Source organism: Corvus kubaryi, unplaced genomic scaffold (genome assembly GCF_017639235.1).
Source record: "Corvus kubaryi isolate FWS band 111438036 unplaced genomic scaffold, C.kubaryi_AGA036_p1.0 37300, whole genome shotgun sequence".
Classification (NCBI taxonomy): domain Eukaryota; kingdom Metazoa; phylum Chordata; class Aves; order Passeriformes; family Corvidae; genus Corvus; species Corvus kubaryi.
In genome coordinates, this window is record NW_024581093.1 from 18,102,402 (window position 1) to 18,122,937 (window position 20,536).

The 20,536-nt window shown below is 41.8% G+C and overlaps 1 protein-coding gene across 1 annotated transcript; it reads right to left on the reverse strand.

Annotated features, from left to right (window-relative positions):
• Window positions 1-1,069: 1,069 nt before the first annotated feature.
• NAE1 (NEDD8 activating enzyme E1 subunit 1) lies at window positions 1,070-14,427 on the reverse strand. The gene is made up of 20 exons (XM_042027653.1): window positions 14,322-14,427; window positions 12,203-12,306; window positions 12,052-12,112; window positions 11,196-11,226; window positions 10,831-10,902; window positions 10,419-10,498; window positions 9,780-9,889; window positions 9,335-9,444; window positions 8,683-8,745; window positions 8,374-8,437; window positions 7,229-7,320; window positions 5,905-5,964; window positions 5,684-5,817; window positions 5,461-5,536; window positions 5,176-5,215; window positions 4,117-4,203; window positions 3,007-3,099; window positions 2,472-2,586; window positions 2,347-2,396; window positions 1,070-1,332 (listed from the first exon to the last, which is right to left on the reverse strand). The coding sequence occupies exons 1-20, from the start codon at window positions 14,375-14,377 to the stop codon at window positions 1,223-1,225; spliced, it is 1,608 nt and encodes a 535-aa protein (XP_041883587.1). The 5' UTR covers window positions 14,378-14,427; the 3' UTR covers window positions 1,070-1,222.
• Between the last annotated feature and the right edge of the window lie 6,109 nt (window positions 14,428-20,536).

Consider the following 20,536-nt stretch of genomic DNA (forward strand, 5'->3'; position numbering starts at 1 on the left):
GCCCCACTGCACTGCACGCTCCTGGCAGGGAGTTGGAGAGCGCGATGCCCCTCCCAAGCCTCCTCCAGACTGAACAAACCCAGCTTCCTCAGCTACTCCTCATGGGACACTTTCCCAAGCCTTCATAAGCCTTGTTGCCCTTCTCTGGACACGCTCCAGCCCCTCAATGTCCTTTTTCACGAGGGGCCCAGAGCTGGACACAGCACTCAAGATGTGCTCACCAGTGCCCAGCACAGAGGGACAGGCACTGCCCTGGTCCTGCTGCCCCACACTAGTGCTGACACTGGCCAGGTGCCGCTGTCCTGTTGCCCACTTGGGCACACATTGGCTCATACCGAGGCAGCTGGTGACCTGCAGGATGTGGCACTTGGCCTTGTGGAACCTCGCACCGTTGTCCTTGGCCCATTGATCGAGTCTGTCCCAGTCTGGCAGCGGAGCCTTCCCGTCCTCCAGCAGATCCACACTCCCACCCAACTGGCTGGCTGCAAATTTACTGAGGGTGCTCTCAATCCCCACACACAAATCATCAATAAAGGTGTTAACCAGGACCAGCCCCAGAACAGAGCCCTGGAGAACACAATTCAGTGCAGCTCGGTTTGCATACTCTGCAGCTGGAGGCTGCAATGCCCCCACAACAGAAAGAGCTGCCATCCCTTGGCATTGGCTACACACAGAGGTGCAGGAAAAAAACCTTTTACTAGGTGAATACAGCTGGCAGAACCAAGCTTTCAGGCACACACTCCCTTTCCCTAATGACCCTGAACTCCATAAAAGGTATTTCACCTTCCAGCTCTTCACACCATTGGATCCTCAGACCATCAGAGCTCCATCAGCCTCTCATCCTTTTGCACCTTCTTCCCACTCAAGCTGATGAGCAGCTTTTACAAAAACAACCTCAGTTCTGCTGCAAATGAAGTACGCCAATTTGCAAATGCAACCTACCTTGCCAAAAGCAGCTACTGCCTTTTTCTTCCAGAGGTGAATCAGAAAATTCTAGATTTAAAATATTGCCAGGATATGGTATGATTTTATTTGTCCTTAGGAAACAACAACAACAAGAAGAAGATAATTACAAATAAAGGAACTTTAATTTGCAGGTAATACAGAACAGAACAGTCCAGTCAGTGGCAGAACACCACAGTATTTACAGAACTGTAAATACTGTAAAAACTGTAAATACAGCAGCAGCAGTGCCTGGAGGCATCAAATGCAAGAGCTTGTCCTACAGCTGGAAAGTTGCTGAAGTCTGTGACATTCCACTGTAAATAAAGGTGTTATTAAAAATTACAAACTGCCCTGTAATGACTTTGATAACTTCCTGTGCAGCAGCTCCTGTAAAAGAGAATAAAAACCAGAAGGCAGTTAGCAGGTAATATTCAAACAACAGTAAAATAATGTTATTTATCTAGAAGTCCCTACACTGGAATTGTTTTTGTGATAAATCTGATAAATCTCCTAGGAGGCAAAAATCCTTTCAGTACTTCCCGGTATAAAAGAAGATCACAAAGCTGCTACTTCAAATGTTAGCTTTGCATACTCTTTCTCTCCAGGTACATACACACAGAGCAAAAATGTGTGAGCAGACAGGCCCATGCAAGTTCTGACCTCTCTAAACTGAGAAGTTAAATTAAAAAAAAACCATGTAAACCTCAACTGCAAAATAAACTGAAGGGTCACTTCACTGTGATCCCTTTGAGTTTTCCTGTAATAGGAAACATTCTGTAATTTCTTCAAAAGTTACCTTTATGTATTTTTCTAAAGAATGATACAGACCAAATTTTGCTTAATCAGAAAAAAATTCCTACATACAGAGTATATAATACATAATTATCTTCAGCACTGCATGAAGCCAAATAAAGAAGGTAAGTTAACTGATATATCCATTTTGAGCATCCATTAAAACATACCTGCAGGTTGAATGAAGGTAAGAAACCAAGGCTATTTATATTTCATAGATCTTTAACATAAGTGTTCTGTGTTAAAAGATGTGTTCTGCATCAATTTTAATACTACTATAATTACCACTTTCTTTTAAAAAAAAATAAGCCTCTTTCAAGCATTTCACTTTTAAACACATTTTTAAGCTTGAGGAATTGAGGTACTGAGATTGTGTTTGAAGTTTATTTGGCTGCTTTTACTGCTTTTACACCCTTGCTCTGCCCGTTCACTCTATATATACACACACATCTGGAGAATGAAGGGGAGGATTCTGCCCTAATCCCATCTTTGACTGCAGCCTGTGATTGCAGCCTTTGCTCTGACAGTCCAAAGTAATTAAGCCAGCAGAGGTTGTGCCTCAGCAGGCTGTTGTTGGTGTGGCCCTGGGAAAGGCAGTGGCACCCTTACCTCCCATGAAGGCAGCAACAGCGTGAGGCTCAGCAGCTCCGTAGCGACAACTGCACGGGAAAGGAACGGTCAGAAACTGCCAGGCAGCCTTACCAACAAAGCCACACTTCAAATGCAACACTTACAACTCATGCACATAGTCATCTTTCACCACTACAGACAGCCCATGTTCTTGGAGGAAACCAGTAAGGCATGATTTTAGTTTTCCAATATCATCTTCTACCTGGTAGTTGTAGACACCTGCAAAATAAATCAACTGTTTCATCACACAACTGTAACACCACAGTCAAAGCTAATGGGTTTAAATGGCAGTCTGAATATTTTGTTTTCCTAAAAAGTTTCTAAGCTTATTAATGTGTTATTAATACTAGAATAATAATAATTGAATATTCTGTTGATGCTACTCATGATAGACAAATTACTGCATAGCTGAACTGATTCATAATCCACACAACCTATTTCAGTGGTACTAATTCAGATAAATTCCTTAAGTTCCCAAAGAGAAAAAATTCTCATTTTAATTTTCACATTCCTAAAGTTGTATTAGTATGGAAACAAAACCACAACTGATGTTGTATTCATAGTTTGTAACTTGTACTACAGTAACTATTGGATCTTAGTATTTCCTTTGATGATGTGAAGTAACTGGTGTTGGCATACCTGGGTATCTACCATGCTGCTTGTAAAACCTATTGACAGCCCTCAGCATCAAGTACAGCACTATTTCACTGTCTGGGTTATCCATATGGGAAACTGAAAACAGCAAGAGAACTGGTTAGCTGGTGCAGATGAAATGGAAAAAGAAAGGTTTTGAATTCCCTGAAAACAAACTGTGAAATCTGCAGTAGAAAGAAACTTTAATGAATACAACCTGTGACAGAATCTTAATCAAACAACTGTCAGATACACAATTTTGCCTCCAAAGTTTATGACCTTGTTATATGTATTTAATATAAACTATTCAGTGAAGAAACCCACATTTCAATTCTGGCAGCTGCTTTAATTTAAATGGGGTATTCCTTAGTTATAATTTTGGGATTTGAAACACATGCTTTAAGTATTTAACTGTAATGACCGTAATTACAAAACAGGTCTTAAATCCCTTACCACACAGCTCAGTAGTCTTTGTAAATACTAACTACTTATATCCCCCTGCCCATTGCCAACTAATTTAAGGAGCTTTCACTGAAATTATAAATATTACAAGATGCGTGTATACACAAAATATATATTTTGTCCAAAACATTCAGAGGACTTGTATAAGCTTAACTTCAACAAGCTTCAATAAAAAAGTATTTCCAGCTTTTTTATTTATGCAGGCTCAAAAAAAAAAAAAGGCAATATAAAAACCAAAAGCAATATTAAGTAACTCGTTTGCTAGTTCACATACTAAAGAGATAAGCTGAAAGGGGTCAAGATAATTATTTTCATTTTGTCAGGTTAAAGCACCTTTTCAGCTCTGTCAGAAATAACTGAGGTACAGAAAAGAGAAGTTTGAAGAAAACAGTGTTTTATTTATAGACTACTACAAGTAAAATCCACGAGAAAAAAAAAACGCTGAAAGGTGCATCAATCAGTAAGGTCATTTTTGAAATTTCAAAATCAAATTGAATTCAACATTCTAGACTTAAAAACTCCATACTTGTAGTTGATGCCAAATGATAAAACTGCCCAACACAGTAGAACATGTAGCTTAGAGAGTCCTTTTTCCTCCCCAAACCATTCCAAGGTGGAAGTGCAGTGAAGTTTGTGCCAAGCAGCAGTACTTACTGATTGCATCCTTGCTGAAAGAGCTCAGGCTGCACTCCTCAGCCAGGGACCTGCAGCGCACCACGCGCAGGAAGGCGGCGTTGCTGCCTGGGCACAGGGCACAAGGAGAGAGCCAGTCAGTGGCACCACTCACCACAGCCCTGGCTGCCTGCCTCGCTGCTCTGTGACATGGGCAAGGCTGCAACTTAACAGGATTTTATTGAACACCTCCCTGTTTCTTCTTAGCTTGCAGTAATAAAAATCTGTATAACTACGCTTAGGTCTATGGTCAGGAGAGCTTCAGGGAAATACTTTGTGCTCATGTGGAGTCTCCATGTATCTGTCATGTTAATGTAACAGCTACACCACAGCAATTCATCAGTCACAGCCACCATGTTTCCCTCTTCCCTGCTGCAAACCAACACGGTTCTTTCCATCTTCCACTACATCTAACACTGCCTCACAATGTCCTCAATTAGTATTTTAATAGCACAGCCATGAGCTGGAAAAGGTTATTCTCGAGTATCATTGCTATGAACCAACCCAGGGTGCAGCTACAACCCAGCACTGAAAAAGGAGCAACTGGGAGGTTCCCAAATGTTTTACCAGTGCAGGGCAGCATGCTCTGGCTCTGTGCTTACAGGGGAGTTTACAGCTGTGAGGAGCCTCAGCCAGGCTGCTGCTGGACAGCTGTACACATCCACAACAGACACAGCCTGAAGTGCCATCAACTGGGTTACAGCTTTTCAGACTACCTCAAGTCTACAGAGCCTACACTCTGAAACCAGTACCCCAGCATGGGCAAGAGTGCTCAGGTACTCATCACAGAAAGCAGAGGGCAGCTGATGCTTGCTGTTTGGAGTGAAAAAATACATCATTTTAAAGCCAACCTTTACAGACTCACTCCTGAGAGATGCTGAACATCTGCTACTTCTCCTGAAAATGAGGGATGCAAACCACTTAGCACTTACTTGAAAAGTTCAAATATCGACTTACTGCTTCATAACTACATGATCATTCAAAAGTTTTTGATTATTTGATCATTTGCCTAAACCCAGAAGAGAATCCAAGCATACTCACAGAACAATTTCAATTCTCTCTCTGAAATAGACTCAGGTGCCTAGGAGAGAGAACATACTCATTTCAGTATACACAATGGCCAGAAAATTCCTGGTTTTGGATATATTAACATGTTTATTGTGAAATAACAAGTAAACAATGTACAAAAAGAAGTGTCTTAAATTGTAAATAGTATATCCCTGTATGCATTTGACTTTTATATGATCAAACCAAAAGTGATAAATAAAGTAGATACTTCACAGATACTTCGTTCCATGAGAAGAATGGCCATAGGTTTGCACTCACCTTGCCCAGGGACTGTAACAATTTAGCAGCATGGTTCCCCACAGCAGCAATATCCTTCTTTGCTTTTTCACGGTATCTGGTAATAATAAAGAAGTAAAAAATTACAGCAGAAAACCATCAACTCCACAGTGAAGGCTGTCTTTTTTTTTTTGCTTTACATTATAAAGACAAAATACAAGCCACATGAATAGAAGTGAGCTCTCTCAAGGAGTTGTCTACTTACACATTTTGCAATTTGATGAATTTACTGGAGTCTGCTGTCATATCAGGAATGGTGCCCCGGACAGGCAAGCTTCCTTGTCCTTCATTTGCCACAAATTCCTTTAAAGCTCGAACCAAAATCCAGAAGGAAGATGACTACAAATGCACAAGAGACAGCCATGTACACAGATGTTATTTACAATGCTTTTTCTACTTTTAAGTCTTACCCTTAACTACTCATACCTGCTCTGTGAGTTTTAGGCAGCAATCATCATTAAAAAGCTCTTCGATGCCTCTTGGAATCTATGAAAATAAATAAATTGGGTTTGTAATTTGTTGACTCTTGATTTCTTGAATTATCTCAACACTCATTAAATAGGTGAGCCAACTCCAAGTGACCTCAGTTTCATACCAAATCCCCTCTGAATCCTACAGTCAGTGCTTCTCAGACACATTTCTAATAGCAGCCCTGCCCAAGAGCAAGGCAATGCTTCTGAGCATGATCAGTGTTACAAACAAAATCTCACCTGATTTCTATCTTTGATAGAGAAGATTGAAAAAAACTACAGCAGCAACTGTCCCAACTTCCCACTCTGCCTGCTGGGGCAGAGCAGCAAAAAGGCCAGGGAAGGGGAATGGGGCTACAAAAGTCAGTGTTTTGACTCCTTAACTGCTGCAGGTCAGTCTGGCACATGAACTCAAATGAATATTAATATCTTGGGCCATGTCTGGTAGTGGCTTGGATGACAGCACTAAGTTTTACCTGCTGCTTTCTTGGGAGCCTTAACATGACTGTCCAAGCAAGGATCAGCACAGTTCAAAACAACAGAACATAATCTAGGAAGAATCACAGAATGTGCTTTTGCCCCGTGTAGCCTCTGCAGTTTACCCCAGATGAGAAACTAAGGAAATCAGAGCTCAATTTTAAACCACGAGTTACTAGGTCAGGATTATCTAAAAAACAAAACATCCCTTCTAATGCTTTTAAGCTTGACCAGTTTATGAAGGGAATATTGTAGTAAGTTTCTTCAAAAGGAAAGAAGTGAATTTATAGTATCAGGAGTCCCTTGCAGCCCTTCATTTCCACAGAGAATAACTACTACAGCCCCTAGCTTCAATACAGCACAATTTCAGTAAATGCTCTCAGTCTCTCCCCCAGCAGCGTATTTAAATCAGCATCAGCCACACCACTCACTGCTAAATCCTTACAATTGTACCCAGCACTTCACAGAGTTTTTTACAGACTGAACTCTAGAAGTCTGAGACAAGAATTCATTGCTGATGCACTCTGGTTGCTGACTCATTCTAGACTTGAATTCAAGTCTGCAGGAGGGAAATGCAGCTTTCTTGCAAGAGCAAGGGAGCAAGAGACTTTTTATAAGCTACAGTGCCAGCTAGCCTAGGTCTATTTAACTACACAATTTCAGTTCTAAACATTGTACTAATCCTGTTTTAGGTAAATACAAATGTTATAAATGAAATTTTTGTCCTAAAACTGTATAATATGTTCTGAGAAAATGAGGCAGTTGAAATTGCTTCAATTTTATCACAGAAATGTTTATTTTACCTCTGTAGGATTTAATGCTGTGTTCACATTTTTTATAGCTTCTTCAAAGTTTTCCTCATCTTCTGGGGTCCCATTTTCATTCTTTAAGATACCTTATTGAAAAAAAAAATTAAAATGCACAACTGTTTGAATTACATCTCATCATTTATGTCTTACCAACAAAGCAGACTGGCTTTGGACATATTCATGGCATAACAGCTACCAGCAAGAAAATGAAAAATAAATCACAAGAAAAAAGACCAGATGTAATTATAAAGCTAACCTCGTTTAAATTCTGCATATGATTCATTTTCCTGTGATGTTAAGCAGAAGTTACTTAGCACAAAAACACCAGTTTATTTGTGTGAGAAAGAGATAATCAATTTTCATAAGCACTAAATTAACAATTCAACTCTCCTTCCCATGCCAGTCATGTTTTCCTGAGTTTTTCTGATCAAATTTGGCAAACACTTATGCATCCACAGAGCAAGCCAGGCCAAGAAAGGGCCTCCACTAAAAATCTGATTTACCAAGGGTAATTACTACAGATCAGTTCCCTATTACAGCCTGGGGATAAGGGTGACAGAAGCACTCCAAATTTGCACACAGGCTACCTTTAAGTGAGGGAACACCAAAAATTCAGTTAATGGTGTTTTTCTACAATCATTTAAGACAATGTATTTATACATCTTAAAAATGCCACATGAATTTTAGCACCCTCAGAAGGTATTGGACTGAAACACCTGTACAAATGAGGTCATTCACACACTGGTTACAATGCACTCAGTGCTACACAACCTGCTCATTCAGAGATGAATGATTACCAAGTGTCTGGTGGGTCAATGGACACACCAAATATTTGCAGTTAATAACAATTCCAGTGCCAAAAGCCACTTGCTTTCCTCCTTATCACATTTTGAACAGCATTTTCTCTTAAGGCCTTTCCTCCCACCCAAAGGATGAAATACTGCTGACACACATTTGTAAGCATGTCTGGCATCTTAAGATCTACCTGTACAAAACAATCATTTAGCAGAAGAATAATACAGTATATACCAGCAGATCTCTCCCAAATTAAACCCGAGAGAACCTGTGATTACTTTTCAGATACCACCTTGTATCTGTTTCTGCCAGTAGGAATAAGGGACTCCTGGGACATGGATTACCTTGCCGAATCAGTTCTTTGAAGGCTTCTTTCTCTTTGTAACCCTTAGGCAACTGCTCACTTTTCTAAATTTAAAAAACACAAAGAGATTTTTGTCTTTAAAATACCTACTACTAATCTCACTGTGTTCAGACTGCTGAACTCCAGGAGTCTGTCATTGCTCACACATTCACTTGTATTTCAATACACTTGTATTTCAATTAGTAATCTTTTATGATTCCACCTTGTTCTATGTTCCACACTGCCAAAATAGTTAACTAGTTTAGAAAAGACAGACCAATAAAAATAATAATACAGTTTTGCAGCATACCTCATTGAACCATTTTGTGAGATACTTCGCTACAATCACAATCCATGGAGTGTGGCTGTGGTCCTGTAATTGAACAGCAGAGAAATCTTTGTCAGGTTGAGAAAAGATAAAAAATAGGAAACTAATTAAAAACTTATTTTCAATGTAAACTCCAAACATCCCTTCCACTATTCTAAAGACACAGGACATGTTCCAGATTTTGATTCAGCTCTAACATTCTTTAACTACTAGAAAAGAAATTATCAAATTATTATTACTTTATTTTACAAAGCGTGAGTCAAGTTCTCCAATATTTTTCTGGAGTGGAACATATCCTATGCACAAACACCCACAGTACAAAGCTCTGCAGCAGTAGGTAACCATAAAAATTAAAAACCAAATTCAAAAAGAGGGTGTGAGAGGGTATTCAATTTAACAAAAGATCAAGCTGTCCAAGAATACTGCTTATTTCCCAAGACCCCACCTGCCTGAGATTTAAATAGACTGGAACATTTGGGGCAGAGGCAAAAATAGTTCCTCGTGACTGATTCTAGAGTTGCCTCTGTTCAGATGAGACTTGGCACCAGAGTCATCTGCCAGGAGGCATTTTCACAGCATCCCTGTGCTGTGTCTGCATCTGTCCTGGGGAACACAGTGCAAACCACACACCAACCTTTTTGTCCATATGATCCAAGTCATAATCCTGAACGTGTTCTGTCAGTTCTGGAAATGGTTTGTCCAGTCTCAGATCTTCTAACATATTGTCGGGGTGAGACTCAACAACTGTGAAAAAAACGTCACAATGCATTTCTCAGCTTTATGTCTGGCCTTCAAAACAGAGCTACACCAATACAGCATCACCTGCTCCTTTCACTGCTTGATTCTCAAAGTAAAAGTTCTGTGTAAGTCAACCATAATGTCAAGATAACCCCAAATTTTATTATTTGTTGCAGTCCATAATCCCTATGCATTCCTCAAAGAATGCAAACTACTTAAGACTTAACAAATATTAAATATATCACAAGATGAAAAAAGAGAAACAAAAAACCCCAAAGTGACATTAGTTATTGAAGCGTTAAACCTTATAGAGAAGCCTTTATCTCAGAAAACCCTCTAACCTGTATGCTCTTTAATAACGACTCTCATGTAACCAACCAGTCCATAAGTCCTGCAGACCAGCAGAGGAATGTTGGAATTCCAGAGAACATCAGCCAGGCGCAGCAACGTACTGCAAGGAAAACATTCTTTTTTCAGATATACAGAAGAAGACAGTTAACTATGAATTCAACTCCTATACTTGGGAAAGAGATCTCTCAGAAAACTTCTCTAATATCATCATGATCCTAAGTACATAAGGTGATTAATTTCATATAGGAATTTACAGTGAGTTGGAAAAATGTTCATCCATCATTTTACTTAGGTCTCATTCCATCCTCCCAAATGCTCCACATATCAAACAAAAAGCTTCAAGGAGTTGTGAAAGAGAGAAAAAAAGAATTAGATCCATGTGTTGCACAATCCTAACTTCCAGCAGAGGCAGTTCCAATCAGAGGTACAAAAAGGTCTCTAGAAAATGCCATCACTGGCTGTAACTTTCCTTCACAATGACAAAATTCTGTTCTGTTTAAGTTCTTCTGCAAGAAAGTGCCTGTGTCTATATGTGTGTGTGTATATGTATATATACATATATACATATATATATATATATACCTGCTTTTTCAACTGAATGAAAACAAACAACCTGAGGTACTTCTTACCTTTCTGGTAGCTGTGTTGCAACCACTAAGTTAAACCGATTAAAAAAGGAAGGGTCGCTGTCTAAAAGCTTTTCTGGACTCTAAATAGGAGAAAAAAAAATGTATGTCAGGGAGCAGTGAAAATTTCTGAGTACAGAAGTACTCACAGAAGTGAGAACAAGTCTGTTGAACATAAAGTGTTAAGTGAAAGTTATAAAATTAAGATGAAGTTACAAAATAATGTTCGAAATATATAAAATGTTTTTTTGTTTGAAATACATAAAAATGATTTAACTTCAGATCATCTTCCTCAAATGCTGTTTTATCCTGAAATCTATTTAAACTACAACATTGCAAAGCAACACAGAGCTGTTATTTCCCATTTTTATCACACCATGTAACGCGGACGTAGAACTCATTTAAGAAGACAAACCTCTTCAACAAAGTTTCCAGAAACATCACTATTCAATTCCTGCAAGAGCTCCGTGGCACTCTGGGCACGATTCTGTTTCAGAGCAATCAAAATGAAACGTAGTTTATACAGTGTATCAGTACTACATAGTACAAGCTAACAATGTACATCCACAAGCTAGCAATGCCAAACCAAGCAAACAACCCCAGGAAACACCCCACAACAAAGCTCATCATAAGCTAAGGCTCCTTACTCCAAGCCTTGCTCATCTGAAGCAAAAATGCATCCCATACACACATGGTTTTGGCATTATTCATAATACCACGTTTAAATACTCAACATTTCCACTTTCAATACATGTAAACTGACATTTATTATCTCCTTACCTGACCAATATGGCTTTTTTGTAGAAAGAAACTGAAAAGGAAACAAGAGAGAATTACATGTGCTGACTCTCATACACAACAAACCACACTGCCCCTTAAAGCTGCTTTTTCCACCACTGTTGTATTTTCCTCAGCTATGGTTTCTTAAGAAAGCTTTTCAATGCCCAAGCCATAAATCTGAAATATAAGACATGCCAAACTCCTCTAGAAGACAGGATCATGCTGCAGGTTCTTTCTCACCAGGCTAATTAAAGACCCACTAGCACTGATTTCCTCACATAATGGAATATCCTTCCCCCTCACACAACCCCTGTAGGTATCTATGCGCACCATAACAGAACTTGATCAAGAATTAGTAAGAAAATCATTTTTACAGGATTTGCAAACAGCTTTTCTATCCTTTCCTCTGCTGCACAGAGCCTTTCAAAGCTACAAAAGCTAATAAATGTCTAGCAGTCACACTTGCACAATGACTAACGAAAATTAAGTCATCTTCATCACCAAAATCAGGGAAAATACATTGAGCTACACTGAAACACATGCAAGGCTTGCACTGTCATAGCTCGAGACTACAGCAAACAAGTTAATGTGAAGTATTTTTATATTGAGTAGAGCATTGTCCTTATAAACTTGATGTGTGAAGCAAATAGACCTGTAAGGTTTAAACCCAGCAAGTACAATAATTTAGCAGCTAATATCAAAATGACTGTGCATGCTGTCACTCACAGAAGACTTGGAGAAACACAGAGAGGCTTTTAAAAGAGTTTTACAAGACTTCTTAGCAAACATAGAGATAGAACTACCTATGAAACTCTGTTACTTGGCAATTTGCAACAGAAATCAGTAAAAAACCTACTTATTTCCAACATCTTCTCCAGAGACTTGATTCCCATCGACAATTGTAAACGAACCAATACCTTTGGGGGGAAAAACCTCCTATAAATAACTTGGCATCATCAAGTTATCAGATACATCACAAAGAAGAAACAGAAGAAATATCTACTGACCTGGCAGCACCAAGTTTTTGAGTATTTCAGTTCCTGTTGCTGTTGCATTTATTACACAAACATGGGCAGATTCCAATGCTTCTTGGCCATGGTCACCCCACAGCCTGTATTGGGAGGGAAACCAAAACACAACGAAGTTATTTAACTTCAGATTGCAAAGCCAGTATAAACAAACAACAACAACAAACGGAGGGCTGGCGTGCTACTGTCCATTCACTGCTGAGGGCCTAAACAGCACTAACCAAAATAGGCATCATTAAGGAAACTTACTGTGAAAACTGAGACTTTCCAAAGAGCAACCCAGTCTCCCTGGCATTACACCACATGCATGGACACACACCTCTTCCTCTTGCAACATACTTTAACTTTTTAAAAATTCCATGGGTTAAAATAATCCTTGCCCAAATTTTGTCCTAATGCTGAATGCTCTGTTCTTCCTAACTTTTATTATAGATAACAGAACTACATATACATTTTTTTTTAAATTTCTTATACAAGACACTGAAATGTACAGGAGGCAGAAATCAGTCTTGCTGAGTCTGGTATTTCAGACCCCTAGAAAACAGCACTGAGGCTGAAATCAGGCCAGGACAGTCCCGTGTCACACATCATACTAATTTCACTGGGGTGGTAACTCAGAGAATTTTTAGGGTTGGAAGGGACCTCTGGAGGTCACCCAGTCCAGCCCCCCTGCCCCAGGCAGGCTCACCTGGAGCAGGTGACACAGGTATGTGTCCAGGTAGGTTTGGAATGTCCCCGAGAGGGAGACTCCACACCCTCCCCAGGTGAGCATCTGCTCCAGGGCTCTGCCCCCTCCAGGAAAACAAGTTCTTCCTCATGTTGAGGCGAAACTTCTTGTGTTTTAGTTTATGGCCATTGCTCCTTGTCCTGCTGCTGGGCACCACCCAAAAGAGTCTGGCACCATCCTCTGACACCCACTTTTGAGATATATCCATGCATTGATGAGATCCCTCTCAGTCTTCCCTTCTCTGGGCTAACCAGGTCCAACTCCCAGTCTCTCCTCACCAGAGATGCTCCAGACCCCAAATCCTCTCTGTGCCCTCTGCAGGACCCTCTCCAGCAGCTCCTTGTCTTTCCTGTACTGAGGAGCTCAGGACTCTGCACTTCTGAGCTGCACAAACCTATGGAGGGGACAGCACAGGAGGGAACAGCACAGTGGTATCACCACTGCTGAGCCCTTCACTCACACGTATCCACGTGAAAACTAAACAGCCACACTGCAGACAGACACCCCTGACTCCAGTGCCGTTATCCTTCTCTGGTAACTTGGATCTCTTCTGCCCTTTCACAGAACCCCAGGATGGGTGAGGCAGGAGGGGCCCAGGGGCTCCTCTGGTGCCACCTCCCTGCTCCAGCAGGGCCATCCCAGAGCACAGGGCACAGCAGTGTGTCCATGGGGCTCTGCAATATCCCCAGGGAGGAGACTGCACAGCCTCTCTGGCCAATCTGCTCAGGGCTGGGCCCTGCCCAGGGCAGAAGTTCTGCCTCCTGTGCAGGGGGAGCTCCCTGGGCTCAGGCCCTGCCCGTGGCTCTGGGGCCATTGCTGGGCCCCGGAGCAGAGCCTGGTTCCATCTTTTTGGCACACCCCCCTTTATATGTTTACATATATACAGAGTCAGAGAGGTACAGATAGACATACATAATATAAATATACAGAATATACAGATTTATATACTTACACATTATATACTTATATAACAAACATTGTATAAATAATTTATATGCTACATAAAAACATATATAAGTACTTAAGTAGCTATATATATGCCTACGTATCTCTATTCCCCTTTATATACATAAAATTATGTATGAATATATACTTTTTTTTTTTTTTAATATGCTCCCCTTAATATATACTGCTTATTTATTGCATATCTGTTTTCCGTGTGCCAGTACAGCCCTCACAGCTCCGCCCGAGAGGGACAGGTGGGACACAGCTCCTGCTCCCCGCGGCTCCGCCGGGCCCGGCGCGGCCCCGGGGGCCTGTTCCCGGCGCGGCGCCGAGCGGGCCCGTGGCCGCGGCGGGCAGCCGGAGGGGCGGCCCCGCTCCCCGCCCGGTCAGCGCCGGTCAGTGCCGGTCCGAGCCCACCCGCGGTACCTGAGCTGGCGATCGTAGCGCTGCTCCTTCAGCCCGGCCCGGCCCGGCCGCGCCATGGCCGCTGCTCCCGCCGCGCACGCGCGGGGCGGGGCGGGACCGGCGGGGCGGCTCCTGCCCTGAGGAGCGCGCCCGGGGTGCGGGGCCGTGCCGGGGATGCGGGGCGGTGCCCAGGGTGTGCGCTGGGAATGGGCGCTTCTGTGCCTCCCTCAGCCCTGGCTGATAGCAGCGCCTGCGCTCCTGGAGACGTGAACCCGGCAGGCTCGCTGGTAGCCGGAGTTCCGCCCCTCACTCGCACCCACCCTGTGTTCACCAGCGCCGTCCCCGCCCTTCTGTGCCGCTCCTGGGGACCCTCTCCACACCGTTTGCCGCCACATGAGGCCCAACACAGAACGGTATTAAACCCGCCCTTCTCCACATAAATCATTTAGCCCTAATAATAGTCACAATCGGACTAAACCTGCCCCCAGAAGCTTTCCCCGGCATCTCAACCCACCCATTCCTTAAAGCAATGTTACTCCTCTGCTCAGGGTCCATTATCCACAGCCTGCACAGAGAATGTGACATTTGGAAAGTAGGAGGCCTACAAAAAATACTTCCAACAACCACTCCATGCCTAACCATCAGGAATCCAGCCCTTGTAGGAACCCCATTCCTAGCAGGATTCCACTCAAAAGAGCTCATGGAGAGTTTAATCACATCCTACCTATGCCTTGGCACTACTCCTCATAAAATGTGGAATATGTACAATTTTGTTAAGAAAACATGTTCTTTGCTGTTTGATCTTTGTAATTTTCTGGCCTAATTAACAAGGAGGGAGATTTAATCCATGAAACAGAGCAGCCAACAAGCTCTAAGTGATGTCCAGGTGTTAGAAATACAAATTCCTGGTCAGCCCAGTTGCCTTGTTAAGGTTTAGGGCTGGACATGTTTCACTGATCTCAGCCCAGCGGGAGATTAACAAAGCTTGGGAAGAAGCTTTTTTCTGAGAGCGGACACAGAGAATGCAGAATTTACGGGCCACGAGGACATTTGGCAGAACCCCCAAGACAAGGAAGAAACCAATAAAGCCAACTCAGCAACTGTACTGAAATCAGCTCCGACTGGGCAAGGGAATCCCGGCAGGGGCAGATCAGGACCACAACTCACGGACCACCCACACAGGAAACCGCCGAGCCAAAGGAAGAGATAGATAGATAGACACACAGGCAGACAGATAGATAGACAGACAGACAGACAGATAGACAGACAGACAGACAGACAGACAGATAGATACATCGTGGCGCTGATTAGCATGAGAGGCAAGACACTTATTAATTAATAAAAGAGAGAATACTAATTAATAAGAGAACTATGTAACCTGTAGCCAATGAACATTCATGCCTGTGTTTGCTAAAATACACAAATAGGAAGAAGTATGGATAGTTGGGCTGCATGATTTGTAGAATGCCACCGAACACGAGGCTTGGCAACTCTGACATAAATAATCAATGTCTCTCTCAAGTGTGGCCATTGCACAGTAATGGATCCAACTTTTCTGGACAACAGTGCCATTCCCAGAATTTATGTTCAAAATGGGCATTTCTCTGCATCTCTCAACACACTTCCTGTATGGACTTTTGAGGCATTTTCAGGCAGACTGAGGCAGAAGCTCTGAAGTCCCTGCAGTCAGGAAAATCCAGTAGCATATATTTTGTGGAGATGTTGCATATTATTGCAGTTATTCCTGCTTAGTATGGAGACAAGAACATGTGAAAACTCTTGTGCCTATGTGCTTCTGTTATGATCTTTCCATGTAGGATCAGCGTTGGTTGGACCTTGACAGTGTACAAAAAAAGGAGAAAACTTTCACATCTTAAAAAGTTTCAACCAACATTTCTGGCACTAAGTTTCAACAACAAAAGAGAGGTCCTGAAATATCTGCATCGTTCACACTGAGTTGTTAGTCCATATAAAGTCCATTATCCTTTTAATCTGCCTCTCTTCAGTAAAATTAGTTTTCTGCATATCTGCTGGAATGATGTACACAGCAGTGCATTATCACGGAGTGGTTTATATCTTGCAGGTGATGTACTACAATACAGTGCTTCCTCTTTTGTTTCCCATGTACAGCATCTCCACCAAAGATCATTTTTTCAGGCTTTGTGTTTGCTGTGCCACAGTAAATCCTTCCTTTTGCTGTCATTTCAGTGACCGTTGCAGTATTTCAGGAACATCCTATTTCCCAAATATCCTATTTCCCAAAAGCATTCTCCTGTTCTTGCTCTCTGCTACACTGCTTAATCTGAACAAACCATGAATTGCAAGAATTAGTATTTCAGGCTCAGTTCCAGAATGTAGTTTCCATACCTAATATAAGGCAGCCATTTGTGTACAGCTTTAAAAGTCAAAAATAAGCAATAAAAAAATGGTGTGTGAAGGCTGGGAAGCTCCTAGAGAGCCAGGTTCCTGGAGAACCCCATTCCCTTTTTTCTGCCCCACCTTCCCAAGAGTGTTCCTACTAGATTCCTTCTATCCCCTTGGCCATCTTGGCCCATGTTTGATTCAAGCTTTTTATCTCGCAGAGCTGTTAACTATATGCATGTCCTTTTTGTCCTTTTCTTCTTAATCCCTTCTTTACTTTGGCACTCTATTTTTGTTTTCCCCCTGATGCCAGAAGGAGATTCCCAGTTGAGTTTTTCCCTTAGAAATCTCATTACTCTCCCTCTGTAGCTATGGGAGAAGGATGACCACTTTCAGCTCCTGAAGTTACACTGGATGCATGAAAATCTCAATATATTAATATACTTTTTTATATATATATAAATAATCTCAATAATCAATACATATACAAAAGCCATCACATTTTTGTGTTTGCAAGGAAAAACTTGAGAATATAAAAGCTGAAATTTCTGTGGTCAATCAAAAACCGTAGGCAGTCTGTTTTAAAAAAAAAAATGCTAAAGAATAGAAAAAGTATCTGGAATGATTGTGCTTTTAGTGTTCAGTGTTGGCAGGAAACTGTTGTGCTTATATTTACTGTGTGGAGTATTTTTGTGCAGCTCCTGGGTTCGTTATAAATGCCTTTAACACACATGTAAAGAACAGATGCCAGCTCAGTGTAACCCCCTTTGGGAACTGCCAGCATCAGTAGTGGCAATGTAAGAGGAGAGAGGAGCTGCCTGGATAAACAGATACTCTGTCAAGAACCTGAGGCACAGACAGGCTCTGGAGTGATGAATGTTTTATTTAACATTTCATCTGCTCCTACCCACGGTACATGAACGGCTCGGAGTGTGCAGCCTGCACCCAAACTGGTGAGATTTCTGCCCTGGTTTTGTTAGCATGCAGTGATGCACCAGACACACTGGGGTGCACTAAAGAAGGCACGACACCTTGTTCAAATGTGTCACCATTATTAATGATGTCAGCAGATGTAATTGCCAAGTTACTTAATACACTTAGAGTGCCATTGAGCCATTCACCTTGGAACCAAATAACTCTTACTTCATCTTACATACCTTGAAATGCAGCTCTGCCCCTCCATGGTGATGCAGTAATATTTATTAGGAGCATTATCCTCGAGTGACGTTTTCTGCAAGAACCTCCCAACGACTCCAGACCTGTAATATTATAGAGACATGTTACCTTAGAGATTAAAAAAACCAATTTCCTCAAACCTGAAAGCTTAAATATGTTCAGCTTCAGTTGAGCATTCTAATCTTCCTTGGAGTTTTCTAACTGTAATGGTTAGTCCTTACACAGCAATTTTAATAAAGGGAGCTCCAATTAAATCACAAAGAAAATCAATTCTAGATATAGAGGTGGGAAACCTGAAGCTTTTGTGTTAGTTTGGTATCACCACCTGGTGACAGGTTCAGAAGAACCCCTGTATTTGTCCTGGGCTGCTGCTCTCTTCACTCATCACTACTGGCAAAGGGGAATAAAACCCTAGTGAGAAGGCTGGGGAAGACAGATTTCTGCTTTAAGGCAGCTTGAAACTTCTCCCTGTAGTGAATGGAATTATGTCTTCCTGCCATTCACTGCTAAGCAGACACTTCTGACATGGGAGTCAAGAGCCCAGGAGAAATTTGTGGAAATCATAAGCACTTTTTGCTCAGCATTGGAGAAATCCACCCCTTAAGCACCTATCATTCTGTTGTTCTCAATTCCATAAGTTCATGAGTGTGATGTAATTCTCCTGGATTCAAACTAAATTGAGAACAGAATTACATGATGACTGCAGCTTTTGAAGTGATAAAGGATAATTTGAGGACACAATCAGTGAAAATCCATTCTTAGAGTCAGCCAATATCCAGGGGTATCAGGGTTACAGAATAATGTGATATTTCTATAAACAGCTGTGTTACCTTATATTTAAGGAAAATTTAATATTTTCCTCATAAAGAAAGAAGGCTGATTGGATTGGAAGCACATTAAATTGTCATATACACACTCACTATCATTTACAGCTAAAGTTTTATTCAGGCTCTCTTTCCTTTCCTCTCAGGTCTTGTCATTCCCCTATCCACTTTTTCTAAATCCATCCATTTAAACCTCCATTTTGTGGAGTCTGCTTCCTGCCGTGTCATCAGGATATATCCACTTGTCTCAGAGCTCTTCCTGTGCCATGTGTTTGTAGTCCAGATATGCAGACACCTGTGTGGGCTTGAGTGAGAAGATAACAGCTGAAGGGGTCAATGGTGTCAAGCGCAGGTTGGGCACTGCAGTGCCACTGTGCCCTGTGGGCTCACCTGAGCCCAGTGTTGGCTTGAAAACAATTGAAAACAGTCTTGAAAACAGTTGCTCAGCATTCTCTGCCTTGCATGTGCCTTTCCTCAGTTTATGGTCTGCTCTTTTAACACACAAAATCCCTCTTCCATTTCTTTTCACTGCTGCATTGGCATTTTTTATACTTTTCCCTAGAACAGCTTTCCTGACTCTGCATCTGAGTGAGTATTTTAAGGTCCTAGTTCCAGTGCTGGGTCCTCACGAGGGCCTGTGTGCCCAGACTGGTGGGACACAGCCGTACCCAGTGTCTGTGCCAGGCACGTGTCAGGGACCTGAGCGGGTCACAGCAGCTTAACAGGAATAAATTGAGGAGCTCACCTGAGTAAGTCATTGTAGAACTCTCCTGTGGAGACCTTTGAAGGAGTTTACAGCCCTCTGTGAGTGATTTAGCTGGCATCAGCAACTCTCAAAGGTTTTATAGCTGATTCTCATGGAAACCTCCTGAAAAAGGAAATTAATACTTGCAAGGCAGGACCACAACATAAAAGTTGCATAAAATGCTCTTATTGATTTTTTCCTTCCATATTCTTGATTGCATAATAGAAGAATCCCTATTTTTGTGTGCTGTTGTCGTTGTGAAAATCAATGTGTTTGTAAAATGTAGCCTTGAGAGAGAGCATTTCCTCAGATCTAACAAAATTACAATGAAGGAGCCATTTTCCTTGCCCCAGAGATGTTTTAAGACATTTTACAGCTGCAGATTGGGTGTCTCATTGTAGCCTCTCCATGGCTTTAGCAGGGAGCAGGCAACTACTGGATCATTCCAGATAACTGAGGCTTCACAGATCAACTCCTTTGTCTGGAGTCCACTGTGTTCTGTCCCTAATATAACCACACTTTTAATTTTGTCTGTTTAAAAAGTTCCTTTAAAGTTGCAAAATTAAAATCAGATTGCCAATTCATTGCTAATTTGTGTGATTTTGTACCTTGTTTAAAAGCAGCACAAGTAATTTTTCCCGAGATGAGGATGTTCTCCATCTCATCTAAGCGCCGACTGTGATTAATCACAGATCTGGTAAAAACATCATTCCTTTTTTGCAGCTGGAAGGAGGGATTCAGCAGAGGCAGTGATGTTTCTCCATGCAGAACACAGATGTGAGAAGGGCAGGTCCCACCTGCACGACTGTCCTGACGCTCAGAGCACCTTATGGCTTTTGCTTCCTTGGGGCAGAGAATGGGAAAACACTGATATTTTTTCCTAAATGTGATCCACAGTTTGGCTTTCTCTCTAAGTTCTGAGACTTCAGTTATCTGAGTTTTACATTTTCCTTCACCTGTGCTGCCTTAGCAAATAGGGGGAGCAGGAGCAGCAGCAGCAGCAAGGCTGGAGCAGGAGAACACGGGCGCTTTCCCTGTCCTGCAGGAATTGCTTTGGCTGCTCTGTATCTTTAAGGGGCTGACCCTATCCCACGGGGAGCCGGTATAAAGGCAGGTAGGCAGCAGTGCCC